At 45.6% G+C, this 14,415-nt stretch overlaps 1 protein-coding gene across 1 annotated transcript in view; it reads left to right on the top strand.

The window, feature by feature from the left end:
• RCC2 (regulator of chromosome condensation 2) overlaps positions 1 to 14,415 on the top strand; it is a 47,588-nt gene that overhangs the window by 24,045 nt on the left and 9,128 nt on the right. The window contains exons 5-11 of the mRNA XM_038747017.1: positions 2,692 to 2,835; positions 7,886 to 8,017; positions 8,675 to 8,763; positions 10,528 to 10,642; positions 11,526 to 11,692; positions 13,435 to 13,615; positions 13,907 to 14,012. Of these exons, the coding sequence (XP_038602945.1) occupies positions 2,692 to 2,835; positions 7,886 to 8,017; positions 8,675 to 8,763; positions 10,528 to 10,642; positions 11,526 to 11,692; positions 13,435 to 13,615; positions 13,907 to 14,012 (934 nt within the window). The remainder of the gene's footprint in view (positions 1 to 2,691; positions 2,836 to 7,885; positions 8,018 to 8,674; positions 8,764 to 10,527; positions 10,643 to 11,525; positions 11,693 to 13,434; positions 13,616 to 13,906; positions 14,013 to 14,415) is intronic.

Here is a 14,415-nt window from a genome sequence, read left to right as displayed (position 1 = left end):
CATCACGAAACCTGTTGAAAGCAGAATCTAAGGTCAGGGATCATGTCTACCAACTCTAAGCGCTTAGTGCACTGCTAATAACGCAGGCGTAATAATGATGGCCTGATGCTGTGGTGAAGCCTATCAGAATGTCACGTCGATACCCTGGAACAGTCTAACTTACCGTAGGTTGATTAAAGTGTGGCTTAGAAACCCTGCCTCAGCAATGTGTGTCACACAACTGGGGCTCTGTTTCAATCCTTGAAGCAGCAGCGTGGCTCACTGGAAAGAGCATGGGCTTTGGAGTCAGAGGTCATGGGTTCAAATCCTGGCTCCACCACATGTCTGCTGTGTGACCTTGGGCAAGTCACTTAACTTCTCGGAGCCTCAGTTACCTCATCTGTACAATGGGGATTAAGACTGTGAGCCCCACGTGGGACAACCTGATCACCTTGTATCCCCCCCAAGTGCTTAGAACCGTGTTTTGTACATAGTAAGCGCTTAACAAATGCCATTAAAAAAAAGTCCTTTTCGACACTTCCCTCAGCTGTCCAAGGTGGAAAGTCCCTGCTTACCGCCCACCCCTCCGTTCCAAAAGGAATCCTTGCGGTGGTTTTTATGAATTCCGGTAAGGTTTTACATGCGAGTCCAAGCCCGTGAATGAATGACCTTGCCTGAAGGCATTTTTCCACCAATGCCAAGTATATAGAAAAGAGTGGTGTGTTTTTTGGTTTTGTTTTTTCTTGGTCCCCACCCCCACCCCCCACCCAATCCCAGTCTCTCCTGCTCCAATCTTTGTGGACTGTGCATGGTTCCTGTTGTCAGGCGGGAACAAACGGGCCCTATCTGACTATCTACTAAGCGCTTAGTACAGTGCTCTGCACACAGTGAGCGCTCAACAAATATGATTGAATGAATGAATCTGACCTTGCTTGTGTACTGCTAAATATCTTGAAAAATCAGCTACTGCATAGTCTTTGTTTACAAAATAACAGTGATTTACACCACATCTCCACGATTCAGATCAGGCGCAGAGGATCTGGACGCCTCTGGAATTAATGTCCACCGCCCCACCATGCCCAGGACTGCTGTTGTGTATTGAACGTGACTTTGATCGCTTTGAGGAGACCTCCTTGGAGGTTGGGAGAAATTCTCCTGTTCCAAGGAGATGATTGAATTGGGGTTATTCCTAGGCATAGCAGTGCTTGCAGGGAAGGGATGAGCATCTGCGAATCAATGAACAACCACCTGTAAAACTCTGTTTGACTGGGCAAAACTTATCTAAATATAGTGTTATATTGGCGTGGAACTTGGGCAAAGACAGATGGAATCTCCCCAATAATTTGCTTTGTTTTTAATGTAAACCATTCCCTTCACCGTTCAAAAGTCTCCATGCTTCTTGGTAGTCATCTGGCTCCCAGGACACTTTTCCTTTTTCACCTTTTTTGGGAAACTATTTTGTTGATCTTATTAATATCAGATAAATGATTTTTATTTAGCTTTTTTGTAAAGGAGAATGTGGAAACATGAGCACATCCACCGTGTTGCAACAATTATTCCACATCACGTGGCTTTCTATTTTATTGAATCATCTCGGAGTGATAGGAAGCCATTTTTGGCCGCAGAGCAATTATAGCCAAATAAGGTAAAGCTTGGATCCTTCTCCAAGTGATTGGGGTTGAGGGACAAGTAGCCGTTTTCAGAATGTGGATAAATATTTGTCTGCAGGATTATAAATACATGTTCCAAGTTTCAGAACCAATAGTCACAGGATGCAGAGTCAATCCGTACCTGCATCCAGGTCATCAGAGGTGATTCTGGCAGCAGCTTCAATCCATTAATCAGTGGTATTTACTGAGTGTGTACTTTGGGCAGAGCAGTGGACTAAACACTGGATGAGAGTACATTACAACCGAGCTCGTAGACACGATTCCTGCCCACAAGGAGCTTAAAGTCTACGGATTTAATCCCCACCTCTCAGTGAAGGGCCTTACTTCTTCACCCGGGACAGTTCTCTGATTTAACGCCTAAACTGCGCCCTACTGTTCAACAACAGCCATTTGCCATTGATGATGATGGTGATGATAATGGCATTTATTAAGCGCTTACTACATGCAAAGCACTGTTCTAAGCGCTGGGGTGTGGGTACAGCGTAATCAGCTGGTCCCACGTGGGGCTCACAGGCTTCATCCCCATTTTACAGATGAGGGAACTGAGGCCCGGAGAAGTGAAGTGACTTACCCAAAGTCACACAGCTGACAATTGGAGGAGCCAGGATTTGAACTCATGGCCTCTGACTCCAAAGCCCGGGCTCTTTCCACTGAGCCATGCTGCTTCTCCAATGCCATTGTACCATTCTGATTTTTTAACTACTCAATCCACAGTCAGTCAGCATCCTGGCGGTCTAAAATATTGAAACAGAAAAATACATGTGGCAGTCCCGTTCTGATGGTTAAAGAAGTACTTTCTAAGATGAAATTAGAAGGGACACGTTTCCTATGTCTTAGCAAGCTCTGAAGTGTCAAATTGTACGCAGACGGCTAATGTATTCCCCACCCCTTCGCGGCCCACCCCCTCTCCTCCTTCTTTCTGCTCCTTCAGAAATTCCCAGTTTAGTCCCAGTGATGACCAGTCGCTTAGCATGAGTCTGTTCCACTCTTCAGCCTCGGTGCTCCATTTAATTTGAATTTTTTTTTCTCCCTCTCTTTCCAGCTGCTTACCGTAACCTGGGTCAGAACCTGTGGGGACCGCACAGATATGGTTGCCTCTCGGGGGTTCAGGTGCGGACGGTGGTTTCAGGTCCATGCGCAGCCCACAGCCTCCTCATCACCACGGAGGGGAAGCTCTGGAGCTGGGGTGAGTATCCGCTCTGAGACACCGGAGCGGGAAAACAGCTCAGATCGGGTTTTTCCTGTTGGCCAGCCCTGTACTGCTCCCATTATCTTGCCATGTAGGTTTTGTTTGTTTTAGTCTTAATTGTCCCAAATGGTGGCGCTTCCTGTAGCCTCCTTAGGGAAATCACCTGAGAGTTCTGCCCAAAGCAGCTTTTCCTGACTGTGGCGTAATTTTTTGTTATTTTTTTTTAAGGAATTTGTTAAGCACTTACTATGTGCCAGGCACTATACTAAGAGCTGGGGCAGATTCAAGGTAACCAGGTTGGACACAGTGCCTGTCCCACAAAGAGCTCACTTACAGTCTTAGAAAAGCAGCGTGGCTCAGTGGAAAGAGCCCGGGCTTTGGAGTCAGAGGTCATGGGTTCAAATCCGGTTGTCAGCTGTGTGACTTTGGGCAAAGTCACTTGACTTCTCTGTGCCTCAGTTACCTCATCTGTAAAATGGGGATTAAGACTGTGAGCCCCCCGTGGGACAACCTGATCACCTTGTAACCTCCCAAGCGCTTAGAACAGTGCTTTGCACATAGCGCTTAACAAATACCAACATTATTATTATTATTATACAGATGAGGGACTGAGGCCCAGAGACGTGAAGTGACTTGCCCAAGATCACACGGCAGACAAGTGGCAGTCAGGATTAGAACCCGTACTTTATCCACTAGGCCATGCTGCTTTCTTTTCCTTTACTCCTAGTTTCTCTGACCAACTCTACAAATATGTCCTTTCCCCCTGCCTTTCATATTTTGAGGTTGTTACCACGTCCTTTCAGGTATCCCTTAGCCAACCTCCACTTATTTTGCTCCTTGACTCCCTCCTTATGTCATTTGCCCTACCTCCATAAGCGTACTTAGCTAGGTGCTTTGTCGCCGTATGATCAGCCATCTTCTTGGTACCATTCATTCAATGGTATTTATTGAGCATTTACTGTGTGCAGAGCACTGTACTAAACGCTTAGCACTGTACCGTGAACCCTAAGGCCCCGTGCTCACCACTGGAGAAGCAGTGTGTCCTAGTGGATGGAGCACAGGTCTGAGAGTCAGAAGGACCTGGGTTCTAATAGTGACTCGGCCAGTTATCTGCTGTGTGTCCTTGGGAAAGTCACTTAGCTTCTCTGGGCCTCAGTTCCCTTCTCTGAAAAGTGGGGAATAAAGATTGTGAGACCCGTGTGGGACATGAGCTATGACCAACCTGATTAATTTATACCTACCCCAGTGCTTAGTACGGTGCATTGCATATTGTAAGTGCCTAAAAAATACCTTTTTAAGCCCAAGAACTCAGAAAGACACACTGGCCTTTTTGTTCTCAGCTCCAATCTAATCAACTTGCCGACTTTTATCCCTCAATCTGTGTGACTGTTCTGGGTTTACAGACTTCACCAACTCATTGCATTTCTGGGTTTCATGTTATCTTTCCCCAGATGTATTAGCTTGCCGTTTTTGAAGTAGATACTTCTTTTCTTTTCTGCCCTGGTTCTTTACTTTAGGGACTTTTGAGGTGATTTCCCCCTATTTTGCTCTGAACATCACTTCCATTTTTAGTATCCTTTGTTGATGTCATTCAGATGCTCTGTATTTCCTCTCCCGCGTCACTAGATTAAGACACTCCCCAAGGGCAGCGATTATGTCTGTTGGTTTTATTGAACTCTCCCAAGTGTTTAATAGAATAATTTACACAAAGTTGGTGTTCAGTAAATACTATTAATTTATCATCAAAGTGGTAAATAAAAGACTAAACTCTCCCCTAGTTAGTTTTGCTACCTTCTTCTTGTTAATGTTTATTCTCTGCCCTTAGTTTTTGGTCTTTTAGCCAGTTTATCCGTATGACTGCATTTCTATTTTAGACCGTTTGAACCATATTTGCAATTTTATGAGATGCTGAACCAGAGTCCAAATATATTAACATCTGTTGTGTTCTATTCATCTGCTAATTTTGTAATTCTGCTGAAAAATGCTAATGAGTTTGGCTACACCAGTCTCTTTTTTATGATCGCAAGCTAACATTACTTGGAATTTCCTTGTCCCCTATTTGCTTGGTAGGGTGTAACTTTCCCCTGCCTTCCCCTTTTCTCTAAAGAATGTTAGAAAGTTATTTTGGTGTCAATTTTCATATATTCATATGAATATATTATCTTTTCTATGATCTGTCTACCTCCTTGCATCCCAGGACATGTAGTCAACTCCCTTCTTTTAGGTAGATTAACTTGAACTATTGCAAATAGCAGTTTTCTCTCCTATTTAAAAACAAAAACAAAACAAATTTAACAATGAAGGAGATACCATAATCTCTTCCCGGGGTCTTTTCTAATATCCAGCCTTCCTTAAAGGTGTTACGACCTTTCTGAGGTATTACTAAATTATTCTTTCTTCTGTCATACATTTCATAGGCTCTCAGTTGATCATTTTCCTTATTCTAATAAATGATACCCTATAACACTAAGAAGCTGATATTCAGTCCTCTCTTTTCTGGCTCTTGACCTCTCTTCACTAGAAGCCAGCCTTGTTCTAGTTTGGCCAAGGAGACTGGGCCTGTCCCATATTAGCCTTGGTTGGAAAGAGACTGGTTCAGTTTTGGAACGAAGTTGAGGGTTTGGCTCCATTTTACTACTACTCCTAGTAATAATAATAGAACTATTTGTTAAGTGCTCACTGTGCATGGAGCACTGTACTAAGCACTGGAGCAGGTACCAGATAATCAGGTCCCACACTGGACTCGCAGCCTAAGAAGGAGGGTGATCGGGTATTGAATCCCCATTTTGCAGTCGAGGGAACTGAGGCACAGAGAAGTTAAGTGATTGCCCAAGGTCCTGCAGCAGACAAATGGTGGAGCCGGCATTAGATCTCAGGTCCTCTGACACCCAAGCCCGTGCTCTTTCCAGGAGGCCACACTGCCTACTACGGGGCCAAGGGTCAGCTTCTGGTTGGGACCTTTTTGTTTCTGTAGGATGAACATGAACCCCAGAGGTTGACCCCCCCCCAGCCTCCTGTGGCCAAGGAGGGGGATCTTCCTGACCAGAATTGAGCGTAGGTCTGGTGTAGCTGCTCTTCTTTCCTCCCTCTCCCGCCTGGTCTCTATCTTCCCCCAGTCCCAACCACCTCTCCTTGGTCCAGGCTCTCCCAGGTGTAATAATAATAATAAAGATGGTATGTTAAGCGCTTACTTTGTGCAAAGCACTGTTCTAAGCGCTGGGGCATGCAGGGTGATCAGGTTGTCCCACGTGGGGCTCGCAGTCTTCATCCCCATTTTACAGATGAGGGAACTGAGGCACAGAGAAGTTAAGTGACTTGCCCAAAGTCACACAGCTGACAGTTGGCGGAGCCAGGATTTGAACCCACAACCTCTGACTCCAAAGCCCGGGCTCTTTCCACTGAGCCAGATCAGGACTTTAAACTTGATTCATTCATTCACTCTTATTTATTGAGCACTTACTGTGTGCAGAGCACTGTACTAAGCGCTTGGGAAGTACAAGTTGGCAACATATAGAGACGGTCCCTACCCAACGGCGGGCTCACAGTCTAGAAATGTGGGCAGGGAATGTGTCCATCAACTGAGTTTTATTGTATTCTCCCAAACACTTAGTACAGTGCTCTGTAAACAGAAGGCACTCAATATATACCATTGTTTCATTGGGTGATTGACTAGCCCCTGGGTGTGGAGGGGTGGGTTTGGGGGCTGTTTGCCCCTTTCCCCTTCACCCCTTGTTACCTGACACTTTGTCAGCCAGAAGGGTATATCTGGATAGACCAGCGCTTAGAACAGTGTTTTGCACATAGCAAGTGCTTAACAAATGCCATCATTATTATTATTATCTGCCCCACCTACTTCTACTACAGAAGTAGTAGGAATTGGCAGTGGTAATGTGAAAATCATTTATGAGGTAGATCAAATAAGAGAAGTGACTAGTGTAAACTGAATGGCCCAACCTATTTGCCTAGAGCTCTGATTTATTAAACTGTTGTAGAGCAGATGTCCTCAAATGCACTTCAAAATGCTGAGGATGAGAATGTTTTTCTTTTTTCTACACCTCAGACTTAGGTAAAGGAGAAACTCTTAAGTTTTTCATAAGGTGTTTTGGAAACAGGGTGCAGAGAGAGTGCCAAACCTGGAGACTTTCTCCTGGATGTGGTAATAACAATAATGATAATGGCATTTATTAAGCACTTACTATGTGCAGAGCACTGTTCTAATCGCTGGGGAGGTTACAAAGCAATCAGGTTGTCCCACAGGGGGCTCACAGTCTTAATCCCCATTTTACAGATGAGGTAACTGAGGCACAGAGAAGTTAAGTGACCTGCCCAAAGTCACACAGCTGACAATTGGCAGAGCCGGGATTTGAACCCATGATTGGATGGGAAGCTACCGGTGAATTGCAGCAGGGCTCAGTCTGCCAGGTGATCAGTTGTATCGACCATTCCTTCAACCCAGTGGTGCACAATGAATGCCAAGGACAGTTGTGCAGGAGATGTTCTAGGCGGCGTAGGACAAGAAGTCAGGAGGCGTGGCCCAGCCCCGCCACTTGCCTGCTGTGTGACCTTGGGCAAGTCACTTAACCTTCTTGTGCCTCAGTTCCTTCATCGGTAAAACAGGGATAAAATTCTTGCTCCCCCTACCTCAGGGGCTGTGTCCGATCTGAACAGAGAAGCAGTATGGGCTTGGGAGACAAAGTGTACATAGTAAGCACTTAAATACCACAGCTATTATTATTATTATCTGAGTATCTTGTATCTATGCACAGTAGTTGGCACATAGTAAGCACATAAATAGCATTAAGTACTGATTACCATAATTCTTTTACATCTAAAAGACCTTGTATGGGTGAGAAGCTGGGGGTGGGGGGATTTCCCCTCTTATCAGTCAGTAGCGTTTGAGTGCCTCCAGTGTGCACAGATTGACATTTGACTGCAGAAGTTCCCCGACAAGATGTCTTTTAGTCGTCTTTTAGTCGTCTACCACTTCAGCTCAAGGAGCTCAAGCAAACGTGTGCACCACCCCTTTTATCTCTTGCCCTCCTTTCAGGTCGAAATGAAAAAGGACAGCTGGGCCACGGGGACACCAAGAGAGTGGAGGCCCCCAGACTCATCGAAGTCCTGAGCAGCGAAGTGATCGTGTCAGCTGCGTGTGGGCGGAACCATACATTAGCGCTGACAGGTGCGTGTGGCTGCCAGGTCCGAGCTGAGGGCAAAGAGGAAAGCCCCAATCCCACCACCATGGTTGGGAAGGGTGTGCTTCCCGCCTTGTTAGATGGGGAAGCAGGCCTGTTTATCATCAAGCCAGGCTAAACTTAGTGATAACCCATGTGGCAGGGAGTGTGTCTGTTTATTATTGTGTTGTATCTCCCAAGCGCGTAGTACAGTACTCCACAAAGTAAGCGCTCAATAAATACGATTGACTGAGTGAATGTGTTACCCACACACCCTGGAGTGGAGGCAGAGCATGATGACACCCAGCCCAGGAGGGTGTCAGGTGACTTCTTCAGGTAGCCTGATTGTGAAGCATCTTGAGATTGGACAGAAGACACGGAGCCAAGAAGGCCCCTAAGGAGAAGGAACAGAAATTTTTTTTTCTCTTTACTCCCGTTTCTCTTTGCAAGCCAGAACAATGTCTTTCCTTGTGCCCTCACTTTCCAACAGGGCTTAGTTCTCTGCTCTAAAAGGCTCAGTTTATACCACCTTGTGGAACACTCCGTTTCCCTTCTGCGAGTCGCACTTGCTGAATCGTGTTGTTGCTTTTTCAATTGCTAAATCCACAGCCATTCTAAACTCAGTGTTCAGCATCTCCCCTCTTTGTTTTGCTCTCCTTTTCCAGAAACCGGCTCCGTGTTTGCATTTGGAGAGAACAAGATGGGCCAGCTGGGGCTTGGCAATCAGACAGATGCTGTTCCTAGCCCTGCACAGGTAGTGTGCTTTTCCCTTGCTGTTGCAAAGATTTTCTTCTCCCCAGATGTTACCCGGTCCATTAAAAGAGCAAACTATTGCAGTGCCCATTGTGAACAGAATTTCTTCCACAGGCAGAGATACCAAGCTTTTTCCCAAGAACAAACCTTCCGCCATCAATTAATTTCTTAATCTATGGCATTCATTGAGCACTTTCAGTGTGCAGAGCACTGAACTAAGCACTTGGGAGACCATGAAACAACAGAGTTGATAGATACTTTCTCTGCCCACAAGGTGCTTATATCTACAGTCTACATTCTTAATCTCAAAATATGTTAGAGATAGGCCATTATGTTCCTCTAGTACTAATGAAAATCCACCAGGCCCAGGAAAGTTAAGAATTTCAGATAGAACTGATGAGCCAATTCTCAGGAAGGCACCACAGCCCCTTTATGGAAAAAAGAATTCCTCTTTGGAGATGCCATAGTTGAAAAAGCTTGACTGAATTGCAAACTTCTTATTTCTTGATATCCTCGGGCAGGGTTAATTAAAAAACAATGTTGCTCTTCCCTAGGGGATTTTCAAATTAGATGAGAACATGAGCCACTGAAACACATAGTGCTCGATTATTCAGGGGCTGATGAATTTAGCCCTTTTCTGCTCTCCTACGCTTGGCTCACTTATCATCATTTCACCATTTTTGAGGTGGTGTGGAGGCAGAGAGAAGAGCTGAAAGTGAAGTCAGTGCTGGATGGGCATGGGCCAAAATAGTGTTTAGGTTCCATAAATACCAGACTAAATAGAAATATTAACAAATAATATGAATATCTTGATTTTTTTTGTTACAATGCTTTACCTTTTTGAAAGCGGTTTCACATCAGTTATCTCCTTTTATCCCCCACAATGTCCCAGTGAGGTTGAGAGGAGCAGGAATTGTTAATACCACTAAGTATAGACAGGTGCAGAGAGGTTAAGTGCTTGCTCTAGGTCATGTGATAGGATAGTGACAGAGCTGGGACTAGAACCCAAGTCTTCTGACAGTCCAGCCCCACGCTGTTTTCCCCCCAGACCAAGCTTAATAGCAAAAATATTTTCAGCCTCAATTTTCGACTGGGACTGGGGAACGCGGCGGGTGTAGGTAGCACTTTCCCAAAAAGGTAGAATCTGCATGGATCGGCAGATAGCCACCCTGTTATAGCTACACAGACCGTGTGTTTCTGACTCCTTCTCTAATACCGTAAGCTCATTGTGGGCAAAGAATGTTGTTGTGGTGTACTTTCCCCAGTGCTTAGTACAGTGCTCTGTGCATACTAAGCTCTGAATAAATACAATCGATTGAATGGCTGATGGAGCGAGACAGACAGATGTCAGGATGGGGTAGACTGGGAGCTGAAGTTGTGGTATGTCTTTAACTTGCCCGGGCATTTCCCCGCGGGGAGGGTTGGCCTTGGAGGCTTGTTTTCACCTCGAGCAAATTCGAGCCCAAACTCGCTTTATCAAGCCAAAAAGCCTGTTCCTAAAGTGCTTGCTTTCCCATCTGTCTCCAAGTTGTTTCTGGCCCCCAAGGCAATGTAAATTGGTTCCCGCATCTTCCTCTCTAGCCTCTGTCACTTCTTCACCCTCTTTTTCTCCAAGAGGAGTGGGGGCTAAGTTTACTCTGCAACCTGAAAGATTTTCCGCAGCAACTTCCGAAAGGGTGCAGAGGAGGCGGTCTGTTTTTCTCTGTCATTCATTTCTCTCCTGCTTGCTCCTATGTTTACAAGTTCATATTTTCCTTCTTTTCAGATAATGTACAACGGCCAGCCAATTACCAAAATGGCCTGTGGGGCTGAATTCAGTATGATAATGGACTGTAAAGGAAACCTCTATTCCTTTGGGTGTCCTGAGTATGGTCAGCTGGGTATGGCACTTTTTAAAATTATTATTATTATTACTATTTTTTTTAGAAGCTGATTGTACATTAAGGGTAAGACACCCTTTTGAGGTCCCACATGCATGTAATTAAAGTTGATCTCAGATAAAAGCCATTATGAGCAGCTCTAAAATTTCAGCCAAGAGGTATGTTCTGATTTTAATATGAGCCGGGCTTTTTCTAGAGGAAGCTAGGCACTTTCAGGCTAGTTGGTACCCCTTCTTTTCCCACCTTCACTGGAAGGAGAGACTCTGAAACCAAGCTCCGTGTCAGAGGAAGACAGAGGAGCCTCCAGTTCTGGGCTCTTTTTTTTTCCACCCACTATTAAAATTTGCTCATCAGTTAGTATTTCCCCCGCTAAAATAAAAATCCCATTCTTCCGAGAGTTCACCGTGTTCCTTCTGCTGGCTCCAGACGGATCTCCTCCAGCTTTGACCAAAGCATGATTGGTTTCCTTGACCCTGAGGCCCTAGCATCATTTGGAGAATTATGGGAAACTCTCTGAATAGAAGCGGGAGGATCTCTGTGGTCTTTGGTAGACTTAAGTAGATGAGTGATTATGTAAACCAAATACCTCCCGATGTGAATGGGGAAATCCAGAGATTCGATTCAGTCTCTGGATTGTTTTTCAATGTGAGGACCTGCCCTGGGAAGCAGACCACTGTGCCCTCTGTAGGCATCCATAATAGCAGCTTTAGGGTAAATCCTTTAGCGGCAGCTTTGTCAAAGTGGTGCCCAGGTATCTGGTGAAGAGGAGTTTTCATCATCTTGCATTTTGTTCCCCCTCTGCAATAGTTAGAAAAAGCCAGGGTCTTGAGCTCTTTCTCTCACCAAACCCCATTTTAACTCCTTACTCCTTGTGCGGTGGCAGGACACAACTCTGACGGGAAGTTCATTGCCCGGGCCCAGAGAATAGAGTATGACTGCGAGTTGGTGCCCCGCCGGGTGGCCATTTTCATCGAAAAGACAAAAGATGGCCAGATCCTGCCCGTCCCAAATGTGGTGGTGAGAGACGTGGCTTGTGGCACCAATCATACGGTAAGCCCCTGTTTCTATGTACTGAGAGAACTTCAGCGAGACCACTCTCACATCATCCAGCACATTAACATCTCATCAGAGCTGAGTGTCTGCTAATGTGTTTGATGGCGCTTTCCTGTCTACCATTGAATGGGAGCAGCGGGTTTGTGGTGAAAAAAATCTTCTAGAGGGACGAGGACTCTGTAGCTATGAGAAATCTTCTGTTAACCTCTCAATTTTCCCTTGAAAGCTAACCTCCTACTTCTAATATAGTTATACAATTGTTTTACTTGTTAAGTGCTTGCTGTATGCCAAGCACTGTTCTAAGAGTTGGTAGGTGTGAGTTAATCAATCCCTGACCCATACAGGGCTTGCCATCCAAGTAGGAGGGAGTGGGGTTTATTCCCCATTTTACAAACGCTGTAACTGAGCGGAGAAGTGAAGTGACTTGCCCATGGACATAGTGTAGACACGTGGCAGTGCTGGATTAGAACCCAGGTCCTCTGACTCCCAGGCCCACCAGCACCCTTTCCATTAGGCCACACTGCTTCTCAGCTTAACTACTCTGGATCTCAGTTGGCTTATCTGTGAAATGGGGATAAGATAGCTGTTCTAATTCCAGTTGTTTATCCTGGAGATCCTAGAGCAATGGTTTAGAGCATCTCTAGGGGCCAGTGCTGACTGAACATGAACCAGGAAAGGTTTTGAATTTGGTCACTTCTTGGGAAATGGGTAACGAAACGTCTGGAAAGAACTTGCAAATGCAGATATTTTCCAGCTCCTGATTTATCCAGCTGTTGAGCCTCACCAGACTGAATGTCATGGAAGGATTTGCATTGTTAGTTCACTGCCATCATCGTTGAGATTTATTGAGCACCTGTCTTGTGCAGAGACAAGTCTTGCACGCTTGGGAGCATATGATATGAGTAGAAGACAGGATCACTGACCTAAAGGAGCTTTCTGTCTAAGAATTCTGAAATTGCAGTCCACACTAGAATTCCGAGGGCTTGCCAATCAGTCAGTCAGTGGCATTTATTGAGCACTTGCTGTTTGCAGAGCGCTGTGCTGAATGCCTGGGAAAGAACAATATGACAGAGCTGGTAGGCATGATCCCTGCCCATGTGTAGCTTACAGCAGCATGTTTCAATTATACTTGAAGTGTGGCCGAGCAGAAGAAAGGTGCATTTCATTCTAGATTCCTAAGGGAAGCACCACTTCCTTTCTCGTTCTTCAGTTGGTAGACTTGGGGTTGGGGTAGAAGTGGAACTTGAATTTGCTGGCACATCTGGCTGCATGTTGCAAAGCAAATGAATTGTTAGAAATGCATTATATTATACCTTTCTCGCTGGGTAGAGGGTATGTGTCCAGGGACACTACAAAAATTCCAAGGAGGACTCCCAGTAATAGCGTTTTGAAGGGTCCTTGGTCTTGCTCTTTCTGCTTTCTAATATGGTAATACGACACGGGCAGAAATTTTTTTGCTGGGTGGAGACCTAACCCGCTTGCGCCTACCTAAGGGTAAGGAGCTGGCAGAGAAAAAGCTAACTGTCCTTGTATTCAGAGCACCATTTCATCCATGTTCCTGGCTTAACCACTCCGTCTTGAGCAGCTTCAGATTTATTTTGTGTTTGTTTGTTCCTGCTGCATTGGCAATAGAGACTCAACAGAGTTCCGAAAACAGGCATCTGTTTTTCCGAGGTCCAGTCATTCCAGGACCCACTTGTTGAACTAAGCTTTCTGTCTGTCCCTTCCTCCCTCTGCAGCTGGTTTTAGACTCCCAGAAGCGTGTCTTCTCCTGGGGCTTTGGAGGGTATGGCCGGCTGGGCCACGCCGAGCAGAAAGACGAGATGGTGCCGCGCCTGGTAAAGCTGTTTGACTTCCCTGGCCGCGGGGCTGCCCACATCTACGCGGGCTACACCTGCTCCTTCGCCGTCAGTGAAATTGGTTAGTTTTGCTTCTTGGTGGTCCCTCTCCAAGTCCCATGGTCTGCAGGACAAAAACCTTTCCATGTCATCTCAATGCTCCGGCGGGTAGATACTTTGGTTATCATCTTGCTACAGGACTGTGAAAGTTGATTTGCCTTCTTTGCATATGTCACTAGTGCTCATCAGCTGGGCCTTGGCTCCCTCTTGGCATCTCTCTCTTCCCTCTCTCAATCGCTTTCTGGTAGGGGTATTTGGACCTTTTCTAGCATTGGATCCCATTTAGAGACATTTCCTTGGCCCTTTTTTCCAGGTGGGCTGTTTTTCTGGGGTGCAACCAACACTTCTCGTGAATCTACCATGTACCCCAAAGCAGTTCAGGATCTCTGTGGTTGGAAAATCCGCAGCCTGGCTTGTGGGTAAGTAACAGATGCCTCCTGCTTTTAATGTCGAACTGCGAGGTTTCATTTTGGTGACTGGACCTGGTTTCTAGCGTGGGAGGTGCATTAATTCAGAATTGCCTGGGTTGGAGTCATATCTTCTTTTGATTCACCCAGTTCTTCCCACTGGAAGTTGGGAATATTCCTGTGCGATTTGACTTTTGGACTTGATTAGGCAGAAGTGGTATCAGGAATGTGATGAGGGCCTAGCTGTTTGTTTTTGTTTTGTTTTTTTAAATGGCGTTTAAGCACTTACTCCGTGCCAGATACCACTCTAGGTGCTGGGGTAGATATGAGCTAATCAAGTTGGATACAGTCCATGTCCCACATGGGGCTTAGTCTTAATCCCCATTTTACCAATGAGGTTACTGAGGGGCAGAGA

This window comes from Tachyglossus aculeatus, chromosome 5, assembly GCF_015852505.1.
Source record: "Tachyglossus aculeatus isolate mTacAcu1 chromosome 5, mTacAcu1.pri, whole genome shotgun sequence".
NCBI lineage: Eukaryota > Metazoa > Chordata > Mammalia > Monotremata > Tachyglossidae > Tachyglossus > Tachyglossus aculeatus.
Note: the sequence above shows the minus strand (reverse complement) of the source record. Positions and strands in the feature narration are given on the sequence as shown.